Consider the following 15,184-nt stretch of genomic DNA (forward strand, 5'->3'; position numbering starts at 1 on the left):
CAAGAAAGATCAGAGCAAACCTACTCTGGCTTTCAAAATAATAAAATCTTGATTGAAGAGAAATAATCAGACACCAACAAACTTCACAGTGATACCTAACAGCTCTGCTGTGGTGCTCTTTGCCTCCTCCTGCTGGCCAGGAGTGATATTCCCAACAGTAATTGATGATAATGCCGTGGACTCACCATATCTTAGGAAATAAAATAAAAAATAAAGTGGCAAAACAAAATTACAGACATTATTTAAAACATTAATTTACAGCCGAACTATGAGATGTAAACTTTACGCCAAGCACCCAAATTAGTAATGTTACCATTCTGCCGACCATCACAATCTCCATCTTACATAAAATACTGAAACCCTCCAACAGGAAGTTTCTACAGCCCTTTACCGTACAGTGAATGTAAAGTTGAATGAATGAGTGCCCAGTGTTTAAAAATACTATTAAAAACAGGAGCACTTTCATTCATGAAACTTTACATTGCGTTTTTTTAAAAAAACACTTACCTTTTTCTTCAGCAAAGCCAGACCGGAGATCCCCCGCCAGCAGCTCCTCTATACTTGTACTCCTCTGTGGCTTCCTCCAATCATGGCGTGCACCCCAGAGCGTCCATCTCGTGAGGCAACGCCGTGATTGGAGGAAGCCAATTTCGTTATTGCTGTGCTAAGTACAGTATGAGAAGCGAGCGGGGGATTGCCGGTCCGGGTTTGCTAAAGAAAAGGTAAGTATTTTTAAAAAAAACGCTGCAATGCAAAGTTTCATTAATGAAAGTGCCCCTATTTGTAAGAGTATTTTTAAAAACCGGGCACTCATTCATTCAACTTAACATTCACTTTAATTGACCCGGTGTCCAAAATAAACCCAGCGACCACCCTGACCCTGCTCCCAACCAGCACTGACTGTGTCCACAGCCTGCCCTCCACAACACACCCAATTCAGAATATCCACAACCTGCCGCTGTCATCTCTCCACCCACAAGCACCCTCTGCCTACAAGCCTCCCTCACTGAGCCTTAAATTCCCTGTACCAGAAGCCATTCTGAAAAGTTAGGATTTCTTGTAAAAAAAAAAAAAGTATTATTTTATTTATTTTGCATGTTTAACATTCTGTTTATTGTACCTGTGTGTTATCAGGATTGAGCGATCCCTTTTTGCAGACTAGAAGAGGTCCTACTAGACCAGAGTTGGTATCCATGACTGGATCAGAAGCTGAATAGTACAGGTAAGTGAGACAATTTGGATCACTGTTTGTAGGTCCTTCATTTTCAGTAACTTTCCAAGTGTACCTGAAGCTCTGCCCGGGGCCTACATGAGATCCGCCTTTCTCAAAACCTTCACAGAAATTAAAACACAGTAGAAAGTAAAACACATATACATCTTTGCAAAATTTTGCATAAATTCTTCATTGAATATATTTGTAGAAACAGTTTGCCAAAACAAGGGGTCACAATCTAAAGTTAGAGGGTAGCAGATTCAGGAGAAATTTGAGGAAGCATTTTTTTACAGAAAGGGTGTTGGATTCATGGAATAAACTTCCATTTGAGGTGGTAAACACAAAGATTGTCAATGAATTAAAAAATGCCTGGGATATGCATAAGTAGGCTGACCATATTGCCGCTTTAAAAAGGGACACATGAAAAATACATATGTCAGGACTGTTTTCAGGGCTGTTTAAAGAAAGGTTTTGTATAAGAACCCTGACATATGTATTTTTCATATGTGTTCTTTCTTAAAGCGGCAATATGGTCAGCCTATGCATAAGGCTATCTTAAGGAAAAAGTAGCATGTAATATGGGTAGACTTGATGGGCCTTTTTGGTTCTTATCTACCGTCAAATTCTATGTTTCTATGTGAATTATTTTTTTTTTTTCAGCATTTACAAAATCCTGTTTGACAATTTCACTATTCAAACTATAATTAAGAAGTTTATGCATATCACATCATTCATTAAAGTGAACAGTAAAACATGTAGTATATAAGATTCAATCATTGCCACAAAACCCATCAGATTACAATGTCAAAATTGCTTAGCAGAGTTTGTATTTTAACTTTTATAAACTAATAATAAAAAACAATTTAGCAAATTTAGTGAAAATAACTTACATTCCATTATCTCAATATTTATTTTATCACCTATTAACACCTATTTTCTTAGTCTAGACCAGGGTTCTTCAAACTTTTTTTCCCCAAGACCCAGTGCAATGATACCACAAACCTTTGCGACCCTATTTTCATTCTTGGGGGCCGTTTTATCAAGGGCTGAATGGCCCCTGATGTCCCTGTTTCCGCAAAAACCTTCAGGCTCGCCGGAAACAGCAGTTATGAAGCAGCAGTCTTAAGACCTCTGCTTCTTAACTGGTCCGCCTGCTCTAAGGCTGCGGACAACAATCCACCCAATCGGGCTGAATCTGCAGGGGGCGGCATTGCACAAGCAGTTCACAAGAACTGCTTTGTGCTATGATAAATGCCGACAGCGTATGTTGTCGGCATTCATCGATGTCTGTCGGACATGATCCGCTGAGCAGATCATACCGGAAATATTGATGATAAATCGGCCCCTTGGTCTGCAAATCTCTGAAGTAATATATGGTTAAATATACAGTATATGAGTCAACAGTCATCATTAGGATGACCCAGAAAAATACTTGCTGAGAAAAAAAAAAAAAAAAAAAAAACGGCTAGCAAGAGAACAGTTTGCAAAAGGAGAACTATACCTACACACAGGGCTCCAAAAGGGGGAGCACATAACCTCAACGAGACCCACTGCACCTCCAAGAGAGAGAGGTTACACCCAGAACCCGAAGGTGAATGGTAACCCGGGACCCTCTACTTGTAAACCCATGGGGCTAGCTACAATGCCAACTTAGATCCCGAAGAAAACAGCGCATCTCAGAACCCACTCCCAACTGGGCACATTCTGCAACCCATCCGCTGCAAGGCAGCTGAACTACCCAATAAACTACTAGCTGCTGAGGACTAAGTCTAGAAGGACAATTCCCAGGGCCTCAAAAGAAAAAAAAAAGGCCAAACCGCCCAACTTGGCGGCAAGAGGGTGCAAGCCCACCAATCCTACACTACATGGGAAGGAGCTTTAGGGTCTGACAACCCCAGACACAAGAGAGAGAGACGCAGTGGAACTCCACTGACCCAGTCATCGAAATAGAAGGCTATAAGGACTGAGACAATCCTTCCTGCATCACGGACCCACCGGTCCTCTAGAATGCTTAGTTGAACACAGAGGATAACATGAGCACTCGGCGCTTCTACCAGACAAGCCAAGCAGAGCGGCGCCACATGTCCGAACAGCTACCAGACAGAACTGAACCCAAACAGGACAAGCCTGCAACCTGGGTCCTAATCGTCAAGCCGCATAAATCCTCCCTCAGAGGGGAAGAAGGAAAACAGACAGGACATCCTATCGGATGAAAATAAAATACAAGGCAACCCATAGGTTAACACCCAAGAAGAAACAGGCCTACCGCAGGACCAGCCAAAAGGAGCCCTGATCTTCCCAAAAAATTGGGAAAGATCTCAATACATGGACAATCAGGAGATTACATCATCCCCACATGTCTAATAAGGTGCGCTATTCGAAAAGCAGATTTAGTATTCCCGTATCCGATAAGGATAGGGTTGTGCAATAACTGAAAAAAACATGTCTGAGTAACATGCGAAGGCGCACAATTCTGTAACGAAAGGCACAACACTCAGGGACAGTCGCACCCGCAGGGAACTGTACAGCCCAAGGTGGAATATCCGGGACAGCAGGAGCAGGGAAGGCACCACCCTGTCCTCAAACTCTATTCAATTTAAGAAATAAAGGCAGCAGACTCCGACCCAGAAAGTTCATACTCTGAAGTCTCAGGGTTAATCCGAGGATGCGATTCTTTCTATCAGTTAAATCCAAAAATTATTTGATGTACTCTGGGAAGGAGTGCAGTATGTAACCCTTCGCTTGCGCTTAGCATGGCGAGGAAAAGCATTAAGGCCGCAGACACCGCTGTCTGAACTGCGCAGTAACGTCCGGACAAAAAAAGGCCCCCTCTAGATGGAGGATCCGCAATGTCACGGGAAAACTGCATGTGTATAGAGATAACAATGTAGCGTACACACCTCACCGGACGACAACTCCTCAGAGGTGGATGGCTCTGTGGTATCAAACATGTTTGATATTATCACATTATCAAGGAATATGGAACATAATAGAGAGGGGGAACTAGGGTCTCCTTACCATATAAACAGGAATTACTCCTTAGGAATTACCTCCTCTAAAGTAACAGAATCCTCCATCTCTAGTGCAATAACCGGAGAACTAGAGAAATAAAACATCTAATTTTATTCAAAAAACAGCACCCTTATACCTCAATGGCTGGGGCACTCACCACCTCCTATGACCCAGACAGCACAGAGATTTATGACTCCCCTCTTATAGTCCGGTCAGGAAAGAGGGAATGAATCACATAGTGTACAATGCAGGACTGACCCTGCTAAGAGAAAAAGCGCGCCAAGCTTGTAAGCTGCATGGCTCTCAAAGTGAAACCTGTATATTCCATAACAGCCTATGAGCCTAACATCTCACACATAAAGCAGCATAAAATCAAATAAACATATAAGATTATTATCCCCCCCCCCTGTTCAAAATCCCCCCTAAGGAGATATTAACCCTTGATTCTGTAAAGATAAAAGGCGCCACACTGTGACCCTGTCTTCTGTGTTAACATTATGTAATGAAAAATGAAACGATCTTACCAGAATCTACGCCATGGAACAGGAACAGGGCCCTTCAAGTGTGACAGGTTAGTAGCATCGCTCCTGACATGGACTTGAGAGAAGAAGCAGTCTGCAAAACTCGTCAACGCTGATTGCTGTAGGAGCTGTTAATATGAGTCGGGATGGTTTCTAAAGACCGCTGCTCCGTAACCCTGTCCGCTTGCTCTGAGAAGGCGGACAGACATCGCCGAAAATCAACCCGAGCTGCTGGTGCAATGCTGAATATGGAGAGCGTATTGCTCTCCGCATTCAGCGAGGTCTGGCGGACCTGATCCACACTTTGGTCCGGACCTTTGATAAATATCCCCCAAAGAATGACTGGGGGATGAGGGAGTGGGAGGAGTATTTAAGCATTTGGCTGGAGTGTCTTTGCCTCCTCCTGGTGGCCAGGTTTTTATTTCCCAAAAGTAATGAATGCAGCTGTGGACTCTTTCCAATTAGGAAGAAAAGAGTGAGGAAAACGAAGAGGAAAAGGAAGAACCAATCCTTTCCCAATCATTCTTAATAATGTTCGCCATCTTTACAGGAACCGGGAAAGTTTGTGGTCCAACCCTGTCCTCGTAGACCTTATCAAATTTAGGAATCAAAGGTTCCTCAGGCAATTTGGGCTCTGGAACCTCTAACATAGCCAAAACTTCCTTCAACATAAAGCATAAATGTTCAATCCTATATCTAAAATATGGTTCCGCCGCAGCTGGAGGTTTAGAGGCAGCAGATTCCGACCCAGAAAGAGGGCCCTCTGAAGTATCAGAGGTGCATTCATCATCGAATAATCTCGTATCAGATAAATCCAATAAACTAGTTGATGACCCCTGGAAAGGATAGCAATATTTGATCTTTCGCTTGCGCTTAGCAGGGCGAGGTAGAGCACTAAAGGCCGCAGACACCGCTGTTTGTAACTGCGCAGTAAAGTCTTGCGGTAAAAGGCCCCCTCCAGATGGAGGATTAGGAGTGCTACGGGAAGCTGCATGTATATTAGGAGATGACTGTAGGGTGCGTAGGGTGTAGAGGTGGTATCAAACATATTTACCTTCTTTGACATGATTATTTTTTCAAGGCATGTTGAACATAGTTGAGCAGGCAGGTATACCACGGCCTCCTAACAATATAGACAGGTATTAGACTTAGGTAAAGAGGGAGTTGCCTCTAATGCATCAGAATCCTCCATAGCTTGCGCTTACAAAGCAGACTATTGATTAATAAGGAAAAATGGCACCTTTATACCCTCAATGGCTGGGGCACTCACCACCTCCTATGACCCAGGCAAAACAGAGAAACCACTTCTTCTCCGGTAAATTGCACAGTCAGGAAAGAGGAAATGAGTGTGACCACACCGGTCACATGGTGCGCAATGCAGGACCGTCCCTGCTATAATAGCAAAAAAAAGCGCCAAGCCTTTGAAGCTGCGCAGCTCTCAAATACGAAAGTAAAACCTGTACGTTCCAACATCTGCCTGAGCCCAAAAACCATCTCACACATGTTGCAGCATAATCAAATAAACGTATGTGATTAATCCCCACTGTTCAATAATCCCCCTCAGGAGATATTAACCCTTGACTCGATACAGATAAAAGGAGACACACTGACCCTGTCTTCTGGCGTAATCATATGAGTAAAAAGACCCTGTCTTCTGGAGTAATCATATGAGTAAAAAAAAAAGAAACGATCTTACCGGAATCTATGCCGTGGAACAGAAACACAGCCTCTCAAGTTTGACAGTCTTGTAGCGTCACTCCTGACATTGAACTTGAGTGATGGAAGCAGGCAGTGAAACTCGTCAACACTTATTGCTTAGGAGCTGTTAATACGAGTCTGGATTGGTTTGCAGAAAGACTCTCCCTGCATCTCCAGACTCTAACTTTCGTCAATGCGCTTACTGAGAGGCTGACAAGACTACTTAAAGCAAGAGAATATATATCCCTAAAGTCAAAAGACACTGTGTCCGAAACAATATAAGAAAGTATATATAAACGTTTGAGTGGATAAGTCTCAAACCTGCAAGTATCCTAACACACCAGTATAGTGTGAAAAACAAAGTTCCAGGAGAGCACTTATAACTGGCAAATTAATGTTTGTAAACATCCACAAGCTGAAGTAATGAGCGTAGCACACAAATTCCTAAAGCATTCTCCCCACCAGACTTCAAGTAGTACCTGACCTCCAAGCAGATCACCAACAGCACTGGCTCATCATCCGGGTGAACCGCAGCTCCGGTGGGGGATTATACACTAGATGAGCCTCTGTTCCGCTGTACACTGCAAGCGTGGTGTCGAGTATGGCGTCTGACGTCATCAAGGGGGCGTGTAATACCGGGGGGGGGGGTGCGTGTGCTCCAATCAGCTCCGTTATCCAGTATTGTGTCTTCAGCTCTCTCCGGACAGCAGGTGAAAGGCTTCCAACATCAGTGTAGAGGCTGCCGAGACTCCTTAGTTAAACCAAGTAGCCCAATAGGAATATATCAAAAAAATAAGGAAAAGAGTCTCTGTGTAGGTATAAAATCTTCAAGCTTTATTACAAAAATTCGGATAAAAATCCACTAGAACCAGCACAACAAAGAGGAGACAGCTGGCCCTACTAGTTTCGGCGTAGTGCCGTAATCTAAGACCTGCTGGATACTAAAACAGGAGGTGTTTAAAAGTAACACTCCACACAGTCATTGGTTACAGGTGAACATAAGTAAATACATAGAATAAACATAGAACACATTGAATAAACATAGAATAAAAGACCTTTTGGATGGATTTGTTTGGACTTCAACTATGAGCTGGCTCACAGTTGATGTGGTATCCTTATACTCAAGTATACCCCATGATCTTGGTATTCAGGCTATCAGACATTTTTTGGAAGTCTTTTATTCTATGAATGACACTACCATTGCATTTATCATCAGAGTAACTCTTTTTTTACTCAAACATAATTATTTTGTGTTTGAGGGGGTTTTCTACCTGCAAAAACAGGGCACCGCCATGGGGGCAAAGTTTGCCCCCTCATATGCAAATATTTTCATGGGGTGGCTCGAGATCAACTTTGTTTATGCAGATAGAAATCCTTATGTCAAATATATTCAGCTGTACAAGCGCTTTATTGATGATTTGCTAATCATCTGGTCTGCTGATGATTCAATGGCTAGTGAATTCATAGATTACCTGAATGTAAGTGACAATGGAGTTAATTTTACACATGAATGGCACAAGTTGGAAATTAACTTTTCGGATGTTACCCTTGTGGGTGATGTAGACACAGGTACCATTATCTCCAAATTATATCGGAAACCTATAGCAGGCAATACCCTTCTACATAGTAAGAGCTCTCACCCAAAACACGTTTTTAAGGGCATTGCAAAAGGACAATTGCTTAGGGCTAGGAGAATATGTAACAAAGATTCTGACTATAAACATGAAAGTCACGAGATCAAACAGAGGTTACTTGAGAGAGGTTACAGTCACACATTAGTCAATAATGTTGTGGATGAAGTAAGCAATACCAGAAGAGAGGTTGCATTACAGAGTAAATCCCCAAAAGCTACTGATAAACGTACACACTTTATTACACAGTACTCGTCAGATTACTATGAGGTTTGTAATATTCTCATTCCCATTTTGTATGGGGACAAACAATTGAAACCCATTGTGGAAAAAGGTTTCAAGTGTGTATACTCGAGGAACAAAACATTGGGTAATATTCTTTCCCCCAGTCAGTTACCTCAAAAGCAGAGGACCATGACTTGGTTGTCAGTTAATGGCACCTACAAGTGTGGAGTATCAAGGTGTAAAGCTTGTGACTATCTCACTGAGGGAAAGATATTTTATTCATGTGTTACCAATAAAACTTATGAGACTAGTGGTTGCATTAAATGCTCCACTCATTACGTTATTTATCTCATTGAATGTACTGATCATCATCTCCAATACATTGGTATGACGACTAGAGATGTTCGCAGACACAAATACGTGAACACTTAGGTTATATCAAGAATGAGAAGACCTGTTCTGAATTATCCAGACACTTTATTGAAATTCATAGGGGTGATGTTAGGTCATTTAAGTGGCGAGCAGTTAAAGCCATTAGGAGACCTCCAAGGGGTGGCGACAAGAATGCTATTTTAGCACGCCAAGAAGCTTTTTGGATTTTCAAGCTCTGTACCCAGACTCCTAATGGCTTCAACTGCGAGTTCGACCTCATCAACCATTGGTGTTAAATTAAATTAATATAATCTCATCTTTCATATTTGCTTATTAGATTTCATCTTTGCTACACTCAGATAGGGGTATTGACCAGTTAGCTATATTTGCTTGTCCAATAGGTGTTCTGTATATACTGGAAACTTATGCTAACTATTTCAATGGTCACTGGAATATTATTCAAGGTTGGATATTCAGTTTGTTATCTATATATATCTGCTTCCCTTATTGTACTTCTATTGTATTATTTGACATATAGGGCGTAGTGTATCATTTCAATCGAGTTGCTGATTACTTAATCATATTATGATGCTACAGCATTTGGTTATCTGTCCCTTGTTTCATTGTCTCTTGCTCAAGGTATCCTTGATTGAAAAGCTATTTGCGATTGCATTTGTTATGTCCTTTCTATACATAAATGTATTACTTTATTTGTGTTGTATAGGACTGGTGTTAGCTTAAGATACTTTGGGCTAGTTATTATGTTGTATGGGATTAGTACCATTTTATGATATCTAATACTTAATACTTTTTAGGTTTTGCATTATATATTATTACACTAATGATTTCACTCTGAATATCTAGCACTCTGATGCAAAATGTAATTGTTGGTTTCTCATGTGTTTATTCATTGTATCAATTTGTCTAACATTCATCATTATGCATATTCCTTTGTTATTGATGTAATTTATTTTTCAATGTCATTTATCTCACTTTGTGTATTTAAGATTTTTTCTTAATTTATATACGTAGCATTTAAGTTTAAAGGGACATGAAACCCAATTTTTTTCTTTTATGATTTGGAAAGAGCAGGCAATTTTAAACAACTTTCTAATTTACTTTTATCTAATTTGCTTTATTCTCTTGATATACTGTGCTTAAAAGCATATCTAGATATGCTCAGTAGCTGCTGATTGGTTGCTGTACATAGATGCCTCATATGATTGGCTTACCCATGTGCATTGCTATTTCTTCAACAAAGGATATCTAAATAATGAAGCAAACTAGATAATAGAAGTAAATTGGAATGTTGTTTAAAATTGTATTCTCTACTTGAATCATGAAAGAAAATTTTTGGGTTTAGTGTCCCTTTAACATAACATGTCATGTCCCATTGTATATTTTCTCCATTTAAGTATCCTCCCTCTTTCTTGCATCTTCCTTGGTCTAATAGGTTAAATGGGTGTTTACTTATGTTCACCTGTAACCAATGACTGTGTGGAGTGTTACTTTTAAACACCTCCTGTTTTAGTATCCAGCAGGTCTTAGATTACAGCACTACGCCGAAACTAGTAGGGCCCGCTGTCTCCTCTTTGTTGTGCTGGTGCCAGTGTATTTTTATCCGAATTTTTGTAATAAAGCTTGAAGATTTTATACCTACACAGAGACTCTTTTCCTAATTTTTTTGATATAAGACTACTTAAAACTCCAGTCCCATTTTGAAGGGTAGATACCCTTCATAAGATACTACTCCGAATCTTCTGACACTTCTCTGCCAGACCCAGGAAGAGGCTTTGCGACGGGTGGAGGAAGCTGGAGCTGCTGTGAAGATTAAAAGTTAAGTTTTTTTTCTCAACAGGAGTGAAATGTAAATTTTGATGAATTAAAGTTCCCCTGTTTTTAATTGAATTTTTAAAAACCGGGCACTTTAATATCAAAATTGACATTCACTTTAAGCATTTGGCTGGGGTATCTTTGCCTCTTCCTGGTGGCCAAGTTCAGTATTTCCCAACAGTAAGGAATTATGCCGTGGACTCTCCGCATATTAAGAAGGAAATTCACAGTTAGACAGTGCTAGTTCATGTGTGTCATATAGATAACATTGTACTCACTCCCGTGGAGTCATTTATGAGTCTGCACTGATGTGCAAAAAGGCAGCTCTGTCAAAAGTACTGAGATAAGGGGGCAGTCTGCCGAGGCTTAGATACATGGTAATCAGAGGAAAAAAAGTATATTAATATAACCATGCAAAAATGGAGTATGGGTAATAAAGGGATTATCTATCTTTTTAAACTATAATCCTTTTTACGTAGAGTGTCCCTTTAAGGAGCCTGATTTTATATTAAAAACATAAATTATGCTTACCTAATAATTTAATTTCCTTCTGTATGAGGAGAGTCCACAGCATCATTCCCATTTACTGTTGGGAAATACTGAACCTGGCCACCAGGAGGAGGCAAAGACTCCCCAGCCAAAGGCTTAAATACTCCCCCTACTTTCCTCATATCCCAGTCATTCTGCCAAGGGAACAAGGAACAGTAGGAGAAATATCAGGGTATAAATGGTGCCAGAAGAGAAAACGTAATTTTGGTCCGCCCTTCGGAGTATACGGGCAGGGTCCGTGAACTCTCCTCATACAGAAGGAAATTAAATTATCAGGTAAGCATAATTTTCCTTCTTAAAGGGCCATAATACCCAAATGTTTAAACACTTGAAAGTGATGCAGCATAGCTGTAAAAAGCTGATTAGAAAATATCACCTGAACATCTCTATGTAAAAAAGAAAGATATTTTACCTCAAAAGTTCCTCAGTAGCCACCTCCCATTGTAAAGGATTTCTAAGCAGCATTTTAGTGTGTCTGTCCTGGGACATCTGAAGGGACTAGCATCGTGCACTCTCATATTATTTCACCAATCAGGTAAAGGAAGCTTACTATGAAATCTCATGAGAGTTAAGTCAAATCTCATGAGATCACAGTAAGAGTTCATGACCTCAGCACTGCTGATGCTGATTGGCTGCTGTTCATTTCTTCATTTTTTTTAATTTTTTTACCTGCAGCTGGGAGCAGCTGAGTATAACTTTTTACACAGAACTAACTCTACTGAGCTGAGGAAATTGTGAGGTAAAATATCTTCCTTTTTTACATAGAGATGCTCAGGTGATATTTTCCTGTCAGATTTTTACAGTTATACTGCATCAGTTTCAAGTGATTTAGCATATGAGTATTATGTCCCTTTAATATGAGGAGAGTCCACGGCATCATTCCTTATTGTTGGGAAAACTATACCCAAGCTCTAGAGGACACTGAATGATAACGTGAGGGGTAAAAGAAAGGTGGACCCTAATCTGAGGACACAACAGCCTGTAAAATCTTTCTCCCTAAAAGTTGCTTCGGCTGAAGCAAAAATTTAAACCTTGTGGAATTTAGAAAAAGTATGTAAGGAGGACCAGGTAGCCACCTTACAAATATGATCCATAGAGGCCTCGTTCTTAAAGGCCCAAGAGGAAGCCACCGCTCTAGTGGAATGAGCCGTAATTCTCTGAGGAGGTCTAAGCCCAGCTGACTCATAAGCTAAGCGTATAACACTCATCAACTAAAAAGATAAGGAAGTCAAAGAAGCCTTCAGACCCTTACGCTTCCCAGAGTAGATAACAAACAAGGAAGAAGTTTGCCTAAAATCCTTAGAACCACATCCAGATTATGAAGTAAACGTTCCTTCGAAGAAGAAGGATTAGGACATAAGGAAGGAACCACAATCTCCTGATTGATGTTGCGATCAGACACAATCTTAGGGAGAAAACCAAAGCGGTACGTAGGACAGCCTTATCAGTGTGGAACACCAGATAAGGAGGCTCACATTGCAAGGCAGCTATTTCAGAAACTCTGCATGCGGACGCAATAGCCAATAGAAAAAAAACCTTTCAGGACAACATTTTGATGTCAACCGAATGCATAGGCTCAAACGGAGCTAGTTGCAAAAACGTAAGAACAAGATTCAAACTCTAAGGTTGAGAAATAGATCTAAACACAGGTCTGATCCTAATCAGAGCCTTAACGAAAGATTGCATGTTAGGGAGCTCTATGAGCCTCTTGTGCAACAAAACAAAGAGTGACAAAATGTGTCCCCTCAGGGAACTGGCAGAAAGTCCCTTCTCCAGACCCTCCTGGAGAAAAGAAAGTATCCTGGCAGCCTTAACCTTATGCCAGGCTAAACCACGCTCTTCACACCAGAATAAGTAAGCTCTCCACACCTTATGATAGATGTGACGAGTAACAGGCTTACGAGCCTGAATGAGAGTATCAATAACCCTTTCAGAGAAACCTCTCTTAGCTAGGACTAAGTGTTCAATCTCCACGCAGTCTGCCTCAGAGAATCTAGAATTTGATGAACAAAAGGACCTTATTTCAGCAGATCCCTGCGACAAGGTAACTTCCATGGAGGAGATGAGGACATCCCCACCAGGTCCACGAACCACATCCTTCGCGGCCACGATGAAGCAATCAGTATCACTGATGCCTGCTCCTGCTTGATGCGAGCCACTACACGAGGAAGAAGTGGTAACGGCGGGAAAATGAAAATCAGGTTTAACCTCCAAGGCACTGCTAATGAATCTATTAGCTCTGCCTGAGGATCCCTGGACCACAACCCATATCTGGGTAGCTTGTAATTGAGACGGGATGCCATGAGATCTATCTCAGGCGTCCCCCATTTGTTGCAAATCTCTGCACCTCGGGATGAAGAGACCATTCCCCCAGATGAAAGGATTGTCTGCTGAGGAAATCCGCTTCCCAGTTGTCCACACCCGTAATATGGATCGCTGACAGCAAGCAGTTGTGGGCCTCCGCCCACTCCAGAATCTGAGATACTTCCCTCATTGCTAGGGAGCTTCTCGTTCCCCCCCTGATAGTTGATGTAAGTCACTGAGGTTATGTTGTCTGAATGGAATCTAATAAACTGGGACAAACCCAGAATAGGCCAAGCCTTCAGAGCATTGAAGATTGCCCGAAGTTCCAGATCGTTGATCGGGAGGAAGGATTCCTCTAGAGTCCACAGGCCCTGTGCCTTCCTGGCACCCCAAACAGGTCCCCATCCTGATAGACTTGCATCCATAGTCACAATCTCCCAAGATGGTCTCAAGAAGGCTGTCCCTTGGGACAGGTGATCTGGACAGAGCCACCAGGAGAGCGATTCTCTCGACCGGTTGTCCAGAGAAATCTGTTGAGACAGATCCGAATGATCACCGTTCCTCTGTCTCAGCATGCACAGCTGTAGTGGTCTGAGATGGAATCTGGCAAAAGGAATGAGACCAATCACCTCCATACACCGATCCACAGAGGGCCTTAAGAAAGGTCTGAAGGGCAAGACAAGTGGAAGTTAGCTTGTAACGTCTCTGGTCTGTAAGGAATATCCTCATGGATATAAAGTCTATTATAGTACCCAGGGATTCCACCCTGGTACTGGGAATAAGAGAACTCTTTTCTAAGTTTATCTGCCATCCATGAGATCGAAGAAGAAACAGAAGATATTTGGAATGGTCTTCTGCCAGACGACAAGATGTTGCGTGAACCAGAATATTGTCCAAGTATGGAGCTACTGCTATACCTCTGGTTCTGGCAACTGCAAGCAGAGCCCCTAGAACCTTTGTAAAAATTCTTGGAGCAGTAGCTAGACCAAACGGAAGTGCAATAAACTGGAAGTGCTGGTCCAGGAATGCAAACTTAGGAACCTGTAGTGTTCCTTGTGAATTGAAACATGAAGATATGCATCCTTCAGATCTATAGTGTTCATAAACTGTCCTTCCTGAACTAAAGGAAGGATGGAGCTTATCGTCTCCATCTTGAACGAGGGGACAGATAGGAATCTGTTTAAGCACTTTAGGTCCAGAATCGAATGGAAAGTTCCCTCCTTCTTTGGGACCACAAAAAGGTTTGAATAGTATCCCAAACCTCTTTCTGCAAGAGGTACTGGGACAATGACTCCTAGGGAGGAGAGATCCCTCATGCACCCCAGAAAGGCTTCTCTCTTTTATGACCTGGAAGACAGGTTTGATAGGAGGAATCTGCCCCTGGGTGGATGAGACTTGAAACCTAACTTGTATCCCTGAGCGATGACCTCCAGGACCCAAGGGTCCTGCACGTTCCCAAACTTTGTCTCGGCGGGCTTCTTGCTCTGCTTGGATTTATTCCAGTACTGAGCCGGCTCGGGTTGCTCGGGCTTTGTAGACGGCTGCTGACGTTGGGGTTTATCAGAACAAAAGGAATGAAAATGTTCCTTAGGCTTGTTCCTCTTATCCTGCGGTAAAAAGGCACTTTTGCCTTCAGTAACCGTGGAGATAATGGAGTCCAGGCCTGGACCAAATAAAATCTCTCTCTTAAAGGGGAGGGAAATAAGTGTGGACTTATAATTCATGTCCGCGGGCCAGAACTTCAGCCAGAGTGCCCTACGGCTTGAACGGAAAAACCTAAAGCCTTAGCAGTCAAGCGAATTATTTGCATATTTGCATCACAAATA

The 15,184-nt window shown here is 41.8% G+C and overlaps 1 protein-coding gene across 1 annotated transcript in view; it reads right to left on the reverse strand.

The window, feature by feature from the left end:
• HEPHL1 (hephaestin like 1) overlaps window positions 1-15,184 on the reverse strand; it is a 387,436-nt gene that overhangs the window by 129,351 nt on the left and 242,901 nt on the right. The window contains exon 9 of the mRNA XM_053708616.1: window positions 1,121-1,332. Within this exon, the coding sequence (XP_053564591.1) occupies window positions 1,121-1,332 (212 nt within the window). The remainder of the gene's footprint in view (window positions 1-1,120; window positions 1,333-15,184) is intronic.

The sequence above is a fragment of the Bombina bombina genome, chromosome 3 (assembly GCF_027579735.1).
Source record: "Bombina bombina isolate aBomBom1 chromosome 3, aBomBom1.pri, whole genome shotgun sequence".
NCBI lineage: Eukaryota > Metazoa > Chordata > Amphibia > Anura > Bombinatoridae > Bombina > Bombina bombina.